Below are 21599 nucleotides of genomic sequence, written 5' to 3'. Positions count from 1 at the left end.
AAAACATTCATAAATGAATACAGAACAACAAAAAAGTATAAACATAGTGTTTAAATACATTCTTGAAGCTCTTGCCTTATTGGAAATGATATATTAATTCAAACAAACTCTCCAATAACATAAAGTTTTTTATTTTTTGTGAGGCCTTTCGTACTCAATGAGTACATCTTCGGACTCACACAACTGAATGAAAGTAATAATAACAATAGTAACATAAACAATTTTTGTACTAAATAAAAACATATGTCATTAAAAATACAAAGAGGTAATATTATATGACAGCACAGTATGTTATATGTATATATAAAAATAAAGTTTATATTTAGTTAAATCAAATAAAGTAACGGTGAATTTTGAAAAGGTCCAGGTTCACCGAAAGGCCTCACAAAAATAAAAAACTTTATGTTATTGGAGAGTTTGTTTGAATTAATAGTGTTTAAACACAATTATTTTTAACAACGAATATTATTTTTGAGAATTAAATAAAATATAAATATACAGTTGTCACAACATATACGAGTACGTTGATAAATTAAAAATAAGTTTCATCTTATAAACACTATTAATAATCTTAGGAGTTTTACCAAACACTACGTGATTTCTAGCATTTGTTGTCATTGATGCTGAATGAGTTTCTACAGTAGAAGAGTTCTCACGCCCCCAAGCACTAGAATAGTTGAAACTATTCTCCAAGCAGAATATGGTCAACATGGGCAAAAATAGAATTATCACTTGGACTTTGAACAAATGTCCTTGACTTTAAATCAGTCATTGATTTAATGATTGTATTGCCCAAGTCTCTTTCGCATTTTAACTTTGAAGTTGAACAGTTTGCAAAAGCCAAGATCACCCATAATTTAGGTAATGGATAAAGTACTTAACACCTTCACTGCCGGTCTACACTGATTAATCTTTAATATTCACAACTTTCATATTAAATGCAATATTGTAGATTTACACACATCAGAGAAGATGGTCAAGTGTATAGTTGACCCAGTGGCTTCTCAGCCTCGGTCCTATGGCATTAGTTCCATCACCATATGCTTGATTATTTTTTTTATTTGGTACTCATACTTCTTATGAAAAATTCGTGCTTAACTTCATATAAAACACAATAGCTAACAAACCATTGTTGTTCTTTAATAATCCAGCTGAACTGTATAATTTATTTAATTAGTTTATTTCTTTACTAATGTTTCTAGGTTTCAAATATGTAATATTACTGTATTTTCTCTTTTCCTATGTATATGGTTTTATGAATAAATATTTTTTCATTTTATTTTGAAAATATATAGGATTTATAATTTTTAAACCTTACTGTGGAATCCAAAAACATGCACACACTTAGTTATGCCACTGGCTGTACAGGTGGTACTCAGAGCTTTCATGTCTTAAAGCCTCTCCACACCGCTGTAGCCCACGTATTAATGTCTTCATACAGCAAGCTACTTAGCTCCACTAGCTTGTTTCCAACAATTGCTCATTTCCATTTGGTCAGGCATGTATGCATCAGAGCGGTAGACGGTAAATATGTAAAAATTCTGTGGCCACCATTTTCAGAATCATTGTACTACAACTATAGAAAATACTATTAATCTGATAATTATTGATCATACAGAAAGGAATGTAATTCCTCTTTTTCCTGAAAAGCACTCTTGGAGAATGGATAACAAGCTACAGCCTTTCTGTGCCTGAGAATGAACGTCTGGTAGCAAGAGAGTCTAGAGTACTGTACGTTGTAGTGGGAGGATGGACGGTTTCCATTGAACAATGATTTGTTCTTACTCACAGAAGAGAGTGTGTTAAGAAGAGAGTAGGAAGGTGCAAACGAGTTGTGGAATACGCTTTCGGAATATTTGCTCAACAGTGAAGGCTGTACTTTCTACCATTGCAATGCGGTATGAACAGTGTGTACATCATTAAAGACTGTGATACTTCATAACTATTTGTGCAGTAATGGCAATGTTACTACAGTTGGTACCCCTGAGAAAGTAAGTACCACCTACAATACATGCTGGAAACCTACACCAGTGGCCTGCTCAAGCTGCAAAAGAACACATTACAAACATAAACAACTCCACAGGATACATGTTGTTGATACGCTCGCACATGCCGGGAGTACCAAATATGTCACAGTTGAGCGGTATCAGTTGTATGTTGCTCCTGGCTTGTGCAAGTGTATTTTTAAAGTGGTCAAGGTCACCTATGTGTTGACAGACAGATTCCGTTGGAATGGTTATGATAATTTCAAAATAGTTGGTATCTTGTAAAATTGTTATAACCTATGTAAAACAGTTGAGGCTTATCAAATGACACAATGTTTGCAGCTCCCAGCTTGTGCAAGCGTATCGACGACATGCATCCTGTGGGCCGCAGAGTTCTTGCACTAGTTTTTTTTTTTAATTTGACTTTTAAAATGTTCAACAGATGCTATTTTGTTAATATTAAAGAAAATAACACAATTATTTTTTTAAATTTTCCTCTTATCCATTCAAACATATGTGCCAAATCTGGTTTCCTTTGTTTACCTAGTTTTAGAGATATTATTTTAATAAAAAAATACAAAATGGCGGCTAATGGCTAAACGAGAGATTTCTCAACCTATGTTTATATGACATTATTTGTTTGAAATGATGAGTGTTGTAACACCCTGTATATATCGAAGGAACTACAGAGATTATTAGACAAAGTAACTAGGTTAAGTTGGTTTAACAAAATATATTTATTTAAGTACTATCTAAAACAACCACGTTATTAACATCAACTAGTAGTGATATGTATTTAGTTATTGATATCTTTCAGTTACAAAGAGGTCTAGAATGTAAATAGACTCATAGTAAGTTTAAAACATTTGTTAACTACCAACATTGCCTGTAATAAAATTAACTTATAGTACAATAATGAAATCCTCATATATTTAATTAAAGACACCTAGTTTAATCACTTTCATTACTGACATGTGATAAGATGTACCTTCATTTTTAGAGAACCAAAATAGTACTTAAACCAAGAAACGATGGATAGTAAGTACCAAGTGTACTTGCCTGTGTATTCTTATCTTTCAATAATCTTAATTCGACTCAATGTATTTTAGAATTTTTTACAAGATTATAATCTAAATTTATACTTAACACATAAATTGTTTTCAACTAACTCTAATGTCAATAATTTCCTTTATTTGTTATATTATGAAAATATACACAAAAAAGAGGAAACGCCCTCTCTACAAGATGTGTTACCGAGACAAAACAAGTACCATATTGTACTACAGTAAAATTCGGTTCAAATCAAACAGGTTTCATTTGGCTTTTTTGTTTTCATCCCTATTACAAAGCCGCCTTACCTACCGTGCAGAATAGTAAGGAGATTAGTAGGTCTCACTCAGTATAGAGCAGCAGTGAACACATGTACTCGTATTATAGCTAGACAGTCATTGTAGAATAGTTTAAACGGTAAGCGCTATATAGTAATATAACCTACAGACGAAAACATTAGAGTTGACTGCCGTAGCCGCCTTACCTACCGTGCAGAATAGTAAGGAGATTAGTAGGTCTCACTCAGTATAGAGCAGCAGTGAACACATGTACTCGTATTATAGCTAGACAGTCATTGTAGAATAGTTTAAACGGTAAACGCTATATAGTAATATAACCTACAGACGAAAACATTAGAGTTGACTGCCGTAGCCGCCTTACCTACCGTGCAGAATAGTAAGGAGATTAGTAGGTCTCACTCAGTATAGAGCAGCAGTGAACACATGTACTCGTATTATAGCTAGACAGTTATTGTAGAATAGTTTAAACGGTAAACGCTATATAGTAATATAACCTACAGACGAAAACATTAGAGTTGACTGCCGTAGCCGCCTTACCTACCGTGCAGAATAGTAAGGAGATTAGTAGGTCTCACTCAGTATAGAGCAGCAGTGAACACATGTACTCGTATTATAGCTAGACAGTCATTGTAGAATAGTTTAAACGGTAACGGTTAGTACGCTATATAGTAATATAACCTACACAGACGAAAACATTAGAGTTGACTGCCGTAGCGCTTACCTACCGTGCAGAATAGTCAGGAGATTAGTAGGTCTCACTCAGTATAGAGCAGCAGTGAACACATGTACTCGTATTATAGCTAGACAGTCATTGTAGTATAGTTTAAACGGTAAGCGCTATATAGTAATATAACCTACAGACGAAAACATTAGAGTTGACTGCCGTAGCCGCCTTACCTACCGTGCAGAATAGTCAGGAGATAGTAGGTCTCACTCAGTATAGAGCAGCAGTGAACACATGTACTCGTATTATAGCTAGACAGTCATTGTAGAATAGTTTAAAACGGTAAGCGCTATATAGTAATATAACCTACAGACGAAAACATTAGAGTTGACTGCCGTAGCCGCCTTACCTACCGTGCAGAATAGTCAGGAGATTAGTAGGTCTCACTCAGTATAGAGCAGCAGTGAACACATGTACTCGTATTATAGCTAGACAGTCATTGTAGTATAGTTTAAACGGTAAGCGCTATATAGTAATATAACCTACAGACGAAAACATTAGAGTTGACTGCCGTAGCCGCCTTACCTACCGTGCAGAATAGTCAGGAGATTAGTAGGTCTCACTCAGTATAGAGCAGTGAACACAATGTACTCGTATTATATAGCTAGACAGTCATTGTAGTAGTTTTAAACGGTAAGCGCTATATAGTAATATAACCTACAGACGAAAACATTAGAGTTGACTGCCGTAGCCGCCTTACCTACCGTGCAGAATAGTAAGGAGATTAGTAGGTCTCACTCAGATAGAGCAGCAGTGAACACATGTACTCGTATTATAGCTAGACAGTCATTGTAGAATAGTTTAAACGGTAAGCGCTATATAGTAATATAACTACCACAGACGAAAACATTAGAGTTGACTGCCGTAGCCGCCTTACCTACCGTGCAGAATAGTAAGGAGATTAGTAGGTCTCACTCAGTATAGAGCAGCAGTGAACACATGTACTCGTATTATAGCTAGACAGTCATTGTAGAATAGTTTAAACGGTAAGCGCTATATAGTAATATAACCTACAGACGAAAACATTAGAGTTGACTGCCGTAGCCGCCTTACCTACCGTGCAGAATAGTCAGGAGATTAGTAGGTCTCACTCAGTATAGAGCAGCAGTGAACACATGTACTCGTATTATAGCTAGACAGTCATTGTAGTATAGTTTAAACGGTAAGCGCTATATAGTAATATAACCTACAGACGAAAACATTAGAAGTTGACTGCCGTAGCCGCCTTACCTACCGTGCAGAATAGTCAGGAGATTAGTAGGTCTCACTCAGTATAGAGCAGCAGTGAACACATGTACTCGTATTATAGCTAGACAGTCATTGTAGTATAGTTTAAAACGGTAAGCGCTATATAGTAATATAACCTACAGACGAAAACATTAGAGTTGACTGCCGTAGCCGCCTTACCTACCCGTGCAGAATAGTAAGGAGATTAGTAGGTCTCACTCAGTATAGAGCAGCAGTGAACACATGTACTCGTATTATAGCTAGACAGTCATTGTAGAATTGTTTAAACGGTAAGCGCTATATAGTAATATAACCTACAGACGAAAACATTAGAGTTGACTGCCGTAGCCGCCTTACCTACCGTGCAGAATAGTAAGGAGATTAGTAGGTCTCACTCAGTATAGAGCAGCAGTGAACACATGTACTCGTATTATAGCTAGACAGTCATTGTAGAATAGTTTAAACGGTAAGCGCTATATAGTAATATAACCTACAGACGAAAACATTAGAGTTGACTGCCGTAGCCGCCTTACCTACCGTGCAGAATAGTAAGGAGATTAGTAGGTCTCACTCAGTATAGAGCAGCAGTGAACACATGTACTCGTATTATAGCTAGACAGTCATTGTAGAATAGTTTAAACGGTAAGCGCTATATAGTAATATAACCTACAGACGAAAACATTAGAGTTGACTGCCGTAGCCGCCTTACCTACCGTGCAGAATAGTAAGGAGATTAGTAGGTCTCACTCAGTATAGAGCAGCAGTGAACACATGTACTCGTATTATAGCTAGACAGTCATTGTAGTATAGTTTAAACGGTAAGCGCTATATAGTAATATAACCTACAGACGAAAACAACTTGAAATCAATGCCCTTGTTTGTGAAGACGGTTACGTCGCGTCGTCCTCCGACTCCGAGGTTCAATATAGATTACAACCACCAAGCAGCTGATCCTGGTTCTGATCTATACGTTTCCGGCCTAGTTTGGTTCACTCGAATCAATTTTGCCGGCACGACTCGTCCCGTAAATCCTCCAGTCCTCCGAGTGAGACAATGTGGAATTTAGACAAAAGCTAACGAAATATTTTGCCGAAACAAACCCATAAGATTACAAATAATATACATTACAGTTTGTTAACATGGAGAGTGGGTTTAGCTTTAGTAATTGTTGGATTATGTAATTTAGTTGCAAATATTAATAATGTTCGTTCTTCATAATAATTTCAAAACGACATTTTCGTTGCGCAATACACTTTTGTGAACAATACAAAATAATATTTTGTCGTAATTTGCGGGAATTTACGGCGTTATATTTTTGGGCACAAAACCCGGTATTTTCCGAAGGAATCCGATAATATGTCAACCCTATTTATAAATGTAGCCTTTGTGCTACATTTATAAATAGAGTAGATGACGGTGATACATGAAGTATATAAATGACTAGTCTGCCACAAGAGCTTCATGCTCGATTATTCCGTACAATGCGCACAACGGTACTAAGTATTTCACACTAAGAGAGTTACATTGCTTAACCTAAGTATTTTATTAACTTTAATTACCAGTTATTGACAATTTCAGTAATTCTAGGTAGTCTTACCTTAGAATAACAGACAAACTGTATTTATGATTACAATAGTGCTGTTAATAATTTTATATATAACGGTATTATTTGATTAATTGCAGTTAGTACAATAATATATTCTGTTGTTTGAATTTATGACGACTGTTACAAAGAAATTAGATAGGCCTACATGTCTACATAAATGGCGCTGTGAATCATCTAAGTATTGTGCAACCTGTTGTGTGTAACTAAAATAAACTAAGACGTACAGGTAAGATAAATAAAAGTAATTACAAAGTTCATTTTATAAAAAAAATAATTTCTTTTGGCGTTAGGAACCGGGCCAAGAACAACTTGTGGCCAAAGTTTTATTCTGCCAATACGCGAAGCGATGGCGAGGGATGTCTGCCACCGATGACGGGTCGATGCTGCGTCACAGCCGCTCTCCCACTGCCGCGGTCATTCACACAATCCTGGCGTCCCATTCTGTGTAACTTCGGTTACTAGAACTTACAACATTTCAATCCGGCTAATAGTAGCAGCCATCTTGAATGTTAAACAATGTTCAATAAGTGCGAAAATGGTTTGCTTTAACATGGCTCCTTAGGAAAAACCATAGACCATTTCGTTATTTTTTATCAGAATCGTAAGATTCTTAGAAAAAAGAAAACATGCAGTAAAATATTAGTAGTTTTTTTTATTTCGAACGCGATTCAATTTTTACTTCAATACCACATAATGAGTAGTTCTAATCTTTCCATGATGTTCAGGGTGGATAAATTAACTGATTATAATAAGCTTTCTATGATGTTCAGGGTGGATAAATTAACTGATTCTAAGCTTTCCATGATGTTCAGGGTGGATAAATGAGCTAATTCTAATCTCTCCATGATGTTCAGGGTGAATAAATGAACTGATTATAAGTTTTCTATGATGTTCAGGGTGGATAAATTAACTGATTCTAAGCTTTCCATGATGTTCAGGATGAATATACCTTACCATGCATACCAAACCGAATGGCAGATTATGCTTATTACGGTTAATATCCAAAAACCGTTATGTTAGTAATAAATATACTTTTAATTTACAAAATCGGGGTTGTTCAATCATTTGAAAGAAATAGATGTAACCTGCTGCTATTAAACTTTATTCAGCTAATTAAGCGTAACGAAGCACGAGTACCGTGAGACACGTTGCTAGACTATACAACACAAATCAGCAACTAAATATTTCATATTTTACAGACAAAAATCAAGATGGTAAGCCACTACAGTTAGCTTATTATAGCTAACGTAAATTCAGATTAGGTGCTTAAAAATACTTTTATTCCTTATGTTTTTATGTACAGCTATTATGTAGCCCCTACGACATGTACTTGAACTGAACTAATTGTACTAGTTTAGAAACAGTTCTTCAATAATCACCGCTGATTTTTCATTCTGTCCACGATTTTGTGTTAACTGCAGCAATGCCTATGTTAGACGAAGAGTCAATTTATACCAATTGTAGTGGCGTGTACTTCAAGTAACTTTTCTTTATAATCGGGGAATTACACAATTCAGAAGTTTTCATTATAGGGTGATGATGAAGTAAACTACGACCCATCGTGAACCTTTGTCATTGGGTGCGAATAGACAATACGGGAGAGGGCGACAATATCAATCAGCACTGTAATAATTGATAGCTAGTAGTCGGGGTTCTGATGTGTGCAGAACAGGGCTAGGGCAGGTCGTTGAAACAATTAGTGGTGCACTCACAAGGCGCTGAGACGGCATGTCGAGAGTCCGTCGCTCGATACTGCGGCGCCCGCGCACATCTCGGCGGCCGTGCGCTGTTGCCAAGTCTACACGTCATCGATATCACCTCTCCTCTCGCGTCGCGTCGCGTACTCCCTGCGTTATCAATATTTCACTGATTGTACGGACTACAATTATAATTCTGCGCAATTCACTGCACTCTGGCAGTGCCGATGTCACCCACTGCACAACATTGAACTTTTACCGATCGTCATTAAAACTACAGAGCAGTTAGCAATCGACATTGATAATAGAAAACTTGTAGTTGTGTATACCTCTAACAATTTGTACTAAAATAATACTACTAAAATAATAATACTAAAATAATAGAAAATAAAAAATATAACTAAAAAAATGTTTTGTTCAATAAATAACTTATGATTTCTGCTACAGAAGTAAACAATATTAGTACACCTAAAAGTATTTATTTTATGACTACTAAAAATCACATACAGAATATTGATAGAAGTTATTTTATAAATCATTAATAATTTAGACTCCAAAACATAACATACCAGTGCCCAGAACAAAACCTCTAATTATATTATGTGAGGTTAAATAAAAATAAATAGTAACCAATTTACTTGTTATTTTCCAATCCATTTGGTATTAATTATGATTATGATCCAGCTCTAATCTTGATTGTACATTCCAACTGGTGAACACTGCCTCTAAGAAGTCTTTTTTTTATCTTAAATGTTTCATTCCTCTAAGCAAAAAGAATTGGGATAGGTTATGAGAAGTCTAACACTGTTTAATTTTTATAGAACCAAAAGATTGTACAAACAATTATAACAAATTTACACCAATCATCTTAACTATTCTTTTTGCAGATGCACTCAAAGGCCAGCTATTAACTTACTTGATGAGACATTAATATGGTTTCCTTGTTAATGTTCAAGTTATGCAATTAAGAGATGATAATAGCCTTAGATCAATGCAATAAATGGGTGAATGTGTTGACAAATTGTTAATATCTTAGTCATTTAAATAATTTTTTTAATGTTATAGTACTTTAACAATTTCAAACTGACTATTAGAATGCAATGAGCTACAGGTTGATTGTTGTACTATGTTCCTGTTCTGAACATAAATTAAATAAACAATATCTAAAGACATAAGAACAAAGTTTAAAAAATTCCCACATCCAATTGTTTTTAAATCCCTAAAATTTGACTTAAATACAATGGAACTAGAAAGTTGTTACTGAATACTTGTACCCCTATTTATCATTTTTATGGTCAAAACTAATTATTAATTAAATTATGGAGACAAAAAATGTTCTTTATGACGTTTATAACAAACAGTAGTAACAAGAGAGCTCTGTAAAAGGGGTGTAGTGGCGTACAGCATGGCTTACAGAGTGGGAGGGGTAGATCAATATAGTAAGTAGGTAGAGTTCCCTTCACTTGTTGCAATCCATTCAGATCCATTCAATAACGTCCTTACAACAATTATTCTTATATCTTTTAACTGTCGAGTTATACATAAAGTGATTAGTTATAGTCACAAAAACATGTGTCTTTAAACTTCAGAAAATTGCTTTCAGATTTTAACAAATTTCACAATATAAAAAAAGGGTTTTAAGTGTAGTCAACTAAAGTCAATATATTTAAGAGACGAACATCACTTAGTAAGATATTAAAATATGATATCCAGGGAATGGCAAGCCTCTTTTAAGACTTAGAAAGATTTTAATGCTTTAAAAATTCATAAAATCTCATTCCAGGATCACCATCCCATTGAAGAGAGATTTAATTTGATGCATTAATTTAAAACCCATGCATCCATACAATCACTTTTACATTATCACACACAAGCTGGGCTTGAGTTATATTACATTATAAAAAAATTATAAGCATTTCTAAAAATTATATGGAGTGACTAAACAGATTCAAATTTTTGAGTAACATTCAGATTTATTTGAACTAAAGAATTAAAATTTCAACACGAGCATTTTGTTTTTGCATTTATAACTAAAGAAACACAAACTAGGTAGGTTGGGGCAGGATCACGATTACTGGTTACTTTATAGTAAGTTCTGACTATGGCAACAATATTACAAACACATTTAATAAGCTATGGTGTTAGTTTTGTTTCATGTTTCAGGTTTTCCTGTAAAGGAAGAATTTCAATAATATAACTATTACAATAAACTACTCTACTAAGGTTAATAATACAACAATACTAATCTGTCATTAACAGTGCTACTAAGAAGAATAAAATCATTAATAACAAAGATGTTACTTACGTTCTCTTCAACTGTCTTTTTTATTTTTGCCGTTGTTTCAGTGACTTTCTTGCCAGCTGTATTGACGGCTGAGTACAGAAAGCTGCCAATGGACTTAGCTCCTTGCAAAGCTTTTGTTGAAACTGTAAATAAAGAAGAAGTATAGTAGGTAACAGTGGGCTTGGATTGTATGTTTTTTTTAAATTTGGTATTAGTATAGTAAGTATTAAAGAGCTCATATATATATATATACATGTTAGTTCTTAGACTTAGTCACTGGTGACATGGTGACTATAACTTAAGTTTTCCAGTTCACAGCACAACACAATGCACTTAGGTCGGTGAGTCTAAGTGGATGTATAGCCCATTTTGCAGTTTCGATGAACAAGATGGCTCACCACAGCCAGACTGAAATATTTGAAGATTTTAATTGTGTTTACAATGTTTAAATGATTGTGTTTACAATGTTTAAATGCAGTGTAAAGGAAAACTTCAATGATAGCCAAAAACATACATGTTGAAAGTTCGTGTTTCCTTGAATTCGCTACCAGCTGAATAGATGAAGCTGCCAATTGACCTCCTTCCAAAGTTTTTGTTCATGATCTGTTATCATAAAAAAGGAATACACGAAAGCTAAACATTAACAACCAAATAGATATATGGATTAGAAAATGACACTTCTTCCATGTTTAGTTACCACTGCAAATATCGTAAGATATTCTCAGAGATATACATTCTAATCTTTATGAATTTGAACTTCCTGTATGGTTTTCTCTCTCCTTGAATTACTTAAACAGAGTTACAGTGAATGACAAACCATGTTTTTGAATTATTTTCTTGAAAAGAGTTTGATATATAGGACTTCTTTTAATAGTTTTGACCACTTCGTCAATTATAAGTTACCTCCTGTGGTTTTTATACATTCTTCGATCATATATAGGTATATAACTACTACTTCAATATCTTGTTAACCAATCACAAAATTTAATCATTGTTATGTTTTTTGTATTTACTACTTGCTGAAACAGTGAAAAGGTACATTTTTAATGTGGTGCCATCAATAACTTAATAACACTGTCACTACTATGTTTCAATATTATGCTCTGATTACCTTATTTTGTAATACTGATATTTCTGAAATTCATCATACAAAACCGTACAAAAACAAAAAAAAAACCATACATTTACCTTATAAAATTAACCAAAATAAAAAAACTGTTTGATAAAAGGCAAAATATGTGACTCTAATGTAATTTAATGGTACAATATCGTTTAGTCTACTCAAAAGATATATAACTCGAGAAAGTCTTTTATTTGGACAATCAATATGTGTTGCCCACAACAAATTCTTATCAAGATTGATACCCAAAAATTTAACTGTGTCTGAAAAGGCTTCATCCAATGAATTAAAATTATGCCTAAGAGTAAATAACATGCTTTTTGTTTTGTCCTTATTTAGCGAAAACCATTTGCATAAAACCAATTTGATGCATTTTCTAATTTATCGTTTTCTAACAGTTCAGATCATGCACACTTTGACTGACATTAATAAGTGTAGTATCATCTGCATATAATATAGTTTGAGTTAATAGATAACGAAAAATCATTTATATATATTATAAATGAGTGGGGGGCCTAGGACACCACCCTGTAGAACACCCACTCAACAAGAGCTTCTTCTGACCATTTACCATTCCTATAAACCAATTGCTTGAAATTATTGAGATATGATTTTTTTTTTAATTAGGTTAGGCTCAAAAAATCCATAATGTTTTAATTTAGAAATAAAAATTTACTATCAACACAATCAAAGGCCCTGCTCAGGTCACAGAAAGTAACCTGAGCAAAGCCTTTTTCCTCAAAAGAAGAGTGAATATGTCTAATCTGTTCATCTAATGCATTAAAAGTTGATTTAGCCTTTATAAACCCAAATTGTGAAGGATTTAAAAAGTTATTACTTTCCCAGAAAGTGGTAATTTGCTCACAAACTAACGATTCAATTAATTTACTTAATACAAGAATTACAGAAATTGGGCGGTAGCTTTGAGGTTGGTCCTTAGGGTCCTATTTAAAAATTAGATGTACTCATGAGATTTTAAGTTGATCAGGAAAAATACCCTCATGGAGCAGATGATTAATGGATATTGTCAGAGGTTCAGCCACGCTAAGAATAATACTTTTCAGTAAATTATTAGACATACTGTATACATATTCTTGACTATCAGACCTGCTCATTCCCTTGACAGCATTCAAAACATCATTCGTAGTTTCATTCCCTTGACAGCATTCAAAACATCATTCGTAGTTTCATTCCCTTGACAGCATTCAAAACATCATTCGTAGTTAACAATTGACCACTTAAAGTGAACTAAACCATCATTAGAGCTTAAATCTATGAAGGTATCTATTAAATCTATACAGCAATTCATTGTATTGTTTCTATTTCTTAGTTAAATTAAATAAAGAAAGTATTTTTTTAGTTATTCTTAATCGAAATAAAAAGTATTCATAACAGAGGTTTTCTTTAATCATCACCAACCTGAATTAGAAACTTTACTGAGCCATTTTGCATTATTAATTGGCACGCTGGTTTCTTGGATTACAAAGTTTTTATGAATCAAGTTCCGTTATTTGTTGCTGAGTTGGTTTAGAGTTTTCATGAGGCTGGTTTACAGATTAATTGTAATATAGTTTTGATTATATGGGTTCTATCATTGATTGCCAAGTTGGACAGGGAAGTTTTTATGACTCGGACTCCCTTATCCGTTGCTGGGTTGTTCAAAATTTTATCATGAAGATTACTCCATAATTCAGTTCGATTGAATATTTTTCATTTCATAGATTTAGTTTGCATTGCTGTGTTCGATTAAAGAATGTTTATTACTCATATTATGTTATCTATTTATGTGTTTGAAGAAATAGTTTTTATGGTATCCTTGATCTATAGCTAAGTCGGACTAGAGTTTTTTGATAATTATTCCAGTAGTATTACTGATTTGGATTCCCAGAGAATCTGCTGAAGAAGAGGAATTTACATTGATGTTAATAGAAAGTCTCAGGCTAAAAACAATGTAATTTGTTTTTTTTTATAATTTAAAGAATTTCATTTCATTAAAACCTTGGCGAAAAATCACTCACTGTATTTTCATATAATGCTATAACCACATCCAAAATATGTTACACTTTTAAAAATAGTATCATCTGAATAGATAACTTTGTGAAGAACTCCACACTCAACCTTACTTTATTTAACCATTTATCACACAAAAAAACTTGTTTTCTATGAATAAATATAAACAAAATAGTTTTAAACATGATCCTCCGATTCTATAATACAAAATTGATAATCATTAATACAATCTAAAACCTTTCTCAGGTTACAAAATGAATAGCTTGAGCGAAAGCCTAGACTCATAAGTCTAAATTACACACTTGACTAGGTTATCAATAGTCCCTATTATAGGTCATCCCTTCTAATTACAATTAAAATTCAATAAAATAGTTACTTATGCTATTAAGAGGAATTGATGATTTTTGTTTGTTTTTTGTAGTTTAGAGAATGGTTTTTTTAATGAGATACCAAGCAGTCATAAATGTATTACTATTGTATTAATGTACCTCACACTGTGACATATACTAGTCTTTATTATGTATTGTATTTTTAATACTGATTTTCTTGCTGTTAAGTTATGATTATTTTAGTTTTTGTTTAAATTATGCAAAATATTTAAACAATAAAACAATTATTTTATTTTATTGTATTTCATATTTGATAGATCACTAGTATACCAGTATTGATCAGTTTAATGAGTTTTGTATTAATTCTCTTCAAACATTACAAATATTTTATGTTAATCAATAAAATTTCAAAAAAATAATAAACTCTTTTGCATTACTACTTTTTGACCATTTGATCCTAACATCAATACTGATCCCAATATCAATACAGCTTTCTTAGACTAAAAGAAAATTATGTACCAAGTTTCAAGACTCTAGGACCTTTCTATTGGAATTAATGTCTATTACATATTTTTCTTTTTGAAAGGTTTTTTTTTAATTATGTCTTTGTCTGAATGGTCTGTGTGATAACCACATTCTTCAATACTTTGTTGTATCTGTTAAAAAAAAAAATTAATGTTTAAATATTAACCAACAATAAAAGTGTAACTACAGCAATATTCAAGGTTTTAATGAAAAATTATAGGACTTCTCACAGTAGATAGATATAAAGATATAAATGCTAATTTAAAGTTATCAAGGAAATTTTTAGATGTTTCAAAGTGAATTTCTACTCAGAAACTATATTACACATCTTAGACTGATATTTATTGGACCTGATTATGTCCTTCTTAAAATCGTGTGATTGTCTGTCTGTCCGTCAGTGCAGTAAATCTTGATAGAAAGGTTCTAAACTTGAAACTTTGTAGATAATAAGTTCAACCTCTGGGCTCAAGGAAGAACTCTATTGGCTTTGGGCTCAAAAAGTCAGAGAGTAGCAAAGTTGCAATGATCGGGAAAAAGTTAATGATCGGTTCATAAAATTATTCCTGGTAATTACATTAGTCCCGAAAAGACATTTATTACGTTTTGTTGGATCCTTCAATACCCAGTTGTATAGGTTTATTGTTTGTATAAATAAGTGTTCAACATCTGATATGGTTATTTCTGCTAAACACTGGCACAGTGCGATGTTAGATTTGAATGTATTACCTAATATTACTTAAGACAGAGTTGGAAAATGCATGTGTATTTTCTATTTTTCATTTATAGCTCCCAATTGAAATTTGACAATAGACCTTTATTTTTCAATGAAATTTGACAATAGACCTTTATTTTTCAATGAAATTTGACAATAGACCTTTATTTTTTAATAAATACATTAACATTAACATTAGTTTCACTAATGAAAAAAAATGAGAGCTGAAATTAAAACATATTACATTAAAAAGTTAACATAAAGTATGAAAATTGTGATAAGGAAAATCAGTTGTATTTTGTTTAAAAAATCAACATAACTCATGTGGACTTGATAAGATAAGGTTATTACATTTTCTTCTATTAGAGTATCCTACAAGATTCAGATGGGCACTTTTTTATTAATAGCTCTAAGTGCTTCTTTCTAGATTACATACATTTTATTTTAATTTATTAAAGTTGTTTCACCCCAGATTCCTAAACCTTGACACTCTGGAACAAAGCAAAATAGGCTTTCTTCTTAACTTCAAAATTGATACATTTGACTATAAAGAGATTGAGTTTAGTTTCTTAAGTTTATTCCACATGCTCGGAAAAATGTAATATTGAGTTAATACAAATACCCAGACATTTGGCGCTTGTAGTTTCATTGAATATGCCATTTGAATCAAATGTTCTTGGCACAATTTGAGAGTGTTGGCAGAGAACCAGGCTTTCAGCTCCTTCATAAAACCAACAATTGAGAACACCCCTCCCTGACAATTATCGATGTGGCGTTATTGTCGTCTAACAGCACTTTGTTTTAAGGCCTTGCATACTTAGAAAAGTCATCTTATTATGTATGTTATCTTTAGTTTTGTTATTATGATTTTTATTTCCTATTGATATATTATTAATTTTTATTTATGTTTACATGGTTTGGAAGCTTGCTTGTATAATTTAATATTTACAGGTACTATTTAAAATATGCAATTTAGACCTACTTGTACCAATGATATTTCTCTTTGTTTCAAGTTTGTAAGCCTGAGATGGTGTCAGAGCACGTCAGACACTCGGTACACTTGGTTAATAGGTTCCATGCTGTGTCACGGCTGAAGAAAAGACATCAGTTATCACACTAAGTTCAGACAATGTTTTTTTTGCAGGAGTAGGTTGGCTATTATTCCTTCTTTAGTGGCTATTATTACACACAATAGTGCCTGTATTAATTTTGAATGTAACATACAGTGCAATAGCTGTAAAAACACCATTTACCAATTTTACTCATGTAAAGACTGTATTTAATAAAATTTAACTATGATATTAATTGGGAAATAGGTTTTTAATATAAGTGAAATAAGTTATTGAATGAATTATAAAACACTGTTTGTATTATAAAACACATCATACATTTTTGTATTTATGATGAACATAATTTTGTTTCATTATGGTTGATCTGTAGGAAATCAATACCAAAAGTACATTTCTATGGTTCAGCTCAGCAGAGGCATTTATAAGGAGGAACTCATGAGGCTCAAGTCCCTCCCATGAAATTTTGAAAGTCAAACGTTAAAATTGCACCCAGTTGTGTGTTTCATGTTAGAACACATTCTTGGCTGAAGATTCCCGAGCCCCTGTCCCTTAGTGGGTATTTTATACCTAATAAACCGCCTAATGCGTCAGCTGCTTCTGAAATAATTTTCTAGATACGCTACATCAGTTTAGTATTAAATCGTATCAAAGGGTCAGAATAATATTATTTTCATTCAAGTTGTTAGTTTTCTCTATTAAGACCACGGGAATTTTTTTTGTAAATGTGCATACAGCTTCTATAATGTTCGTAAAGAGAGAACATTGGTGTGTCTGGGTATACACTGCCTGACACATTTATGGTGAAAATACTTTGAACAACAAAAAACATTGATTAGATTCATATCTCCAGATATGACAGTTTTTGGTGAATTTGTAGTCTCTGAATAGTAAGCGGAAATTAAATTAGGTTTTTATTGTTCACAGAGCTTTTTTTCAATCACCAAATAACTATTTTCATGTTCATTATTATTAATTATTATTATTGTCATATTTCAGTGAAGTATTATTCTGGAGTTGCATTAAATTATTCATGGAAGAATTACTTGCCTATTCAGTGATTTTATAATATGTGCTGTAATGTGTAAACACTGATTTGAAGAACAAATGCTAAACGTTAGCTCTATTTTCTGTATAATTTAATTTCAATAAATAATGGCAGCCTTCTAAAAGTAAAAATGTCAGTGGGACTTTTTAAAATACTTTCAACTGCCAATAAAATATAAATCCCACAATCATAACTGTTTTATTAGATAGTTGGCGTTTTTTGGTGATGACTTCAAGTCTAAATATATACTATGTTTACTTACTACAATTTGAACAAAGTATAACTAAAACTGTCTATGATTTGTACTGGTAATGTAGACTGGGTTTTGTTATACACCAGTAAGCTCCAGCAGGTTCCACTGTTGTTCACCTTCGTTCTCATCAAAGTTGTTTAGTGGCATTACATTAATCTCATATTCAAAAATTTGTAGAGATTATAAATCTCTATGTTTCCAAAACATAAGAAATATTATTCAGTATTTTCACTGCCTGATAGACAGATAGATTCATTACATACACTTTCATTTCTGAACTAATATTTCTGCTATTCATAATACCCAGGTAAGTCTGTACTGATTTATCAGAGAGCCAACCTGCAATATCCAAGGGATTAAAACACAACTGCAACATCCGGACTTGTTTACTCTCTTTTTAATTTTGTATGCATTCAGTTCTCAAAATTAAAAGAGTTTCTTTACTACACCAATGTTGGTTAATATCTTTTGATTTTAATGCACTCAGTTGTTAAATTTAAAAATTTTCTTTATTACACCTATGTTAATAGAATAGGATTAGAGCTACGATCCAAAGTTTGAAATTGGACAATTTTTTATTTTTCCATGTAAAATTACAAGAATTTAAAGCAGATTTTCTACCTGCTTCCCATATGTTTTCTGTTATAAGACATCATACCTACAATGATATATTCTAACTGGAGTCTTTTGCAATTAGCTCTTACAAGGACAGACTGATCTAAACATGACTCATATACTGTGGATGCTTATTTTGTTGAGCTATACCACATGTTAAGTTTATAGAAACCATTCTATTACTGAGACGGATATAGGATTCTCCTGTTCTTTTTGGTTGGGTTTTAGCTTTCACATTAAAAAATTATCTAAATGGGAATAGAAATGTCGGAGGTGAGAGTAGTTTCAACCACATGGTCATCTCTGTGTAGTGACACAATAGCAATGCTATAGGCATAGATAAACCTTCCTAACTGTGTTTTATGAATGTCAGCAGCACAAACATAAATAACGATAACACAAGAATCAAACACTACAGGCTGCCAACATGAAGTGCCTATAACCAATTCTCATGACCAATTAATCCATTGACCGATCAGTTACTCAACATACAATGGCTTTTCATACTCAGCTTCAATGAAAGTTGTAAGAGCTAGGACCTAGTCACAGCAATTATGAAAATGTCTGAAACCATGTTATTTAAGAGGAATACATTTTAAGATTGTAAAATAAGGCTATAATTGTAAATAAGTATCTCAATTAATTTATGATATATACTGCCTGTACCTATACATATAATTTCTCAAGTTTCACAACAGCAATTCAATTACATCTTCTATTGGGAAAGAACCTCTAAATATGTTTTTGTAAAGAATACAAATCTACAATTGGATTTTAGGGACTGCCAATTTGATATATTCTGGGAAGATACCAACTACTGTAGTCCTTTATCATTTGGCATCACATATACAGGAACATCAAGCTCTTCCGATGTAAACAGCTCCTGCTGAAATTTCTTTGAATCATTTACTCTATAGAAAATCAGTACTGATTTTCAGTAGCTGAAGTACTGATTTTGAATACAGGAAAATTCTTTGGGCAATATTAGAGGCATCAGCCAGTATGTGCAACTTTTTGTGAGGACACACCCGTGTAAAATTTCCTTCAAAGTGACAAAGCCTGCTATAGGTGAAATCTAAACTCTTAAACTGCTCCCACCCATTTCTCTCTTCTGGTGTTGTGAGAAGAGTTTGATGTAAGGTCGACCACATTTTAATTATCAGTGGAAGTGAAATTATTATATTTTCATATTTCTGACTCCAACCAGGAATTCCACTGCAAGGCTACGAAAGCTTTGGCAGTAGCTAGAACTAAGCCTAGGAAGGAGTTGAAAGTTAATTATGAAAGGGAGAATACATTTTTGTGTAATTTTTTCAAATTTATAAAAAAGAAAAACAAATTTCCTCAATAATCTCTATAAACATTTTCTTCAAAAAATGTGGATGCCAAGACATTGTAGCCATTATTCTAATAGGAAATAAAGAAAGCTAGCTGTTGTCTACTAAGTTCAATAATTGAAAGTTGTTCGTGTTTTGTCATACACACTATCAAGCACAAGAAGAGTCTAAGACACCCTCAACTATTTTAAATTACCTTTCGCAATTTTAATTAATATTCATTAAGTATTACATTTACCACAAACTGTAAATGTTGATTTCCCAATACTATAAATTTTCCTTTTGAAGCAGCTGATTTAATTCAAGATATCCAATTAATTGTGTATACGCACAATGCTTAACAAATTTTGAAAAAAATAAATGTATATAAAAAATTTAATTCATAATCGCTTTTTTAAAAAAATTGGAATAATTTGAGCTATTTTGAATGATGTGGGAAAATTATCTGTAATAAATGGTAAATTATTATGAGTTAACCGTTAGGAAATTCATTTTAGAGAAATATTTATAATTATAACAAATATTTTATTGAAACCTGCAAATATTTGTTAACAAAATTGTTATTATTTAAACAATTTTCCTGATCTGTCTTAAAGATGATTAAATTAGTCTTTCTGTAAAAAATGGGTAGTAAATAAATGTATTTAGAAAATTTACTTCCATATGCCTTACTTTTAAATATTATTTACAAGAACATACCTTCCTCAAAGTAACGGTTGTTATGTTAATTGAACTTTGGCTTGAACTGTACTTAATGCAAAGTTCAGTTTTATATATATACAAATTAATTTAATGAAATTAATGTTATATAGATTAATTCAGTTTGAAAAATGTATATGTTTAATAGTGGACAAATTTATTTTTATGATAAACACTCAACTATGATGAAAGTGGTCAGTTCCAAAAGACGGTTTGTTTTAGTGTTTTCAATCACAAAAATTTGTTTGCTTGTTGTTAAATACAATACACTATTTCCAAAATGTTTGCTTTGTTCATCACATCAGCAATCTCTGTTATCTATACAAAGATTTTGATTAGATATTTTGTGTTAAAAAAATTTGGAGTAAACTGTGTAACTGTACTCATCTGGTGGGGTTGTAATTTTTTGTATGCATTTATGTAAATTGCCACAATTAAATATTATACATCTGCAGAAGATCAGATTGGAACAAGGGTTTAATGTCATTAGCGATTATTAGGAACATGTGACAAATCAAAATCAAACATTCTATACTTTTAAGAAATCCATTATACTTTGAAGTTCCTCCTGCCTATATATTTTACATATTTAAAAATAATTAAATATATTCAAGTTAAATTAAAATGTAAGATATATTTGAACATACCTGCTCCTCCAAAGGCCTGTGGATCTTTGTCATCTAACGGATCACCTTCCTCATTTTGATCTCCCGCATCACTATCAGCTCCTCCGGTGGCACTGCAACAACATTACATACATGAACATGGGCATCAAAGAAATTAGATATCAAAATAAATATCAAATTTATTAAGTGTATGCTGGAATTTTACAATAGAGGAGCATACCAAGGGAAAAAACCATTTTCTCTAGAATTCTGATTTTGAAACTTAATCTGGCTCTAGTAAACACGAGAGTTACACTACACTTACTGCTTACTACTCTTGTAAGATGACTAAGTTTCTGAGCACACGACTATTGACTACAAGATTACAAATACCTAAAACACTACAG

At 32.4% G+C, this 21599-nt stretch overlaps 1 protein-coding gene across 1 annotated transcript in view; it reads right to left on the bottom strand.

Annotated features, from left to right (window-relative positions):
* Nucleotides 1–21599, bottom strand: part of LOC124361259 — an 85920-nt gene that overhangs the window by 21719 nt on the left and 42602 nt on the right. Inside the window, exons 9-10 of the mRNA XM_046815305.1 lie at nt 21235–21326; nt 10894–11015 (exon numbers count right to left, since the gene is read on the bottom strand). Coding sequence (XP_046671261.1) covers nt 10894–11015; nt 21235–21326 — 214 coding nt within the window. The remainder of the gene's footprint in view (nt 1–10893; nt 11016–21234; nt 21327–21599) is intronic.

Source organism: Homalodisca vitripennis, chromosome 4, assembly GCF_021130785.1.
Source record: "Homalodisca vitripennis isolate AUS2020 chromosome 4, UT_GWSS_2.1, whole genome shotgun sequence".
Classification (NCBI taxonomy): domain Eukaryota; kingdom Metazoa; phylum Arthropoda; class Insecta; order Hemiptera; family Cicadellidae; genus Homalodisca; species Homalodisca vitripennis.
The sequence above is the reverse complement of the archived record's forward strand: the minus strand, read 5'-3'. Positions and strand labels throughout refer to the sequence as shown.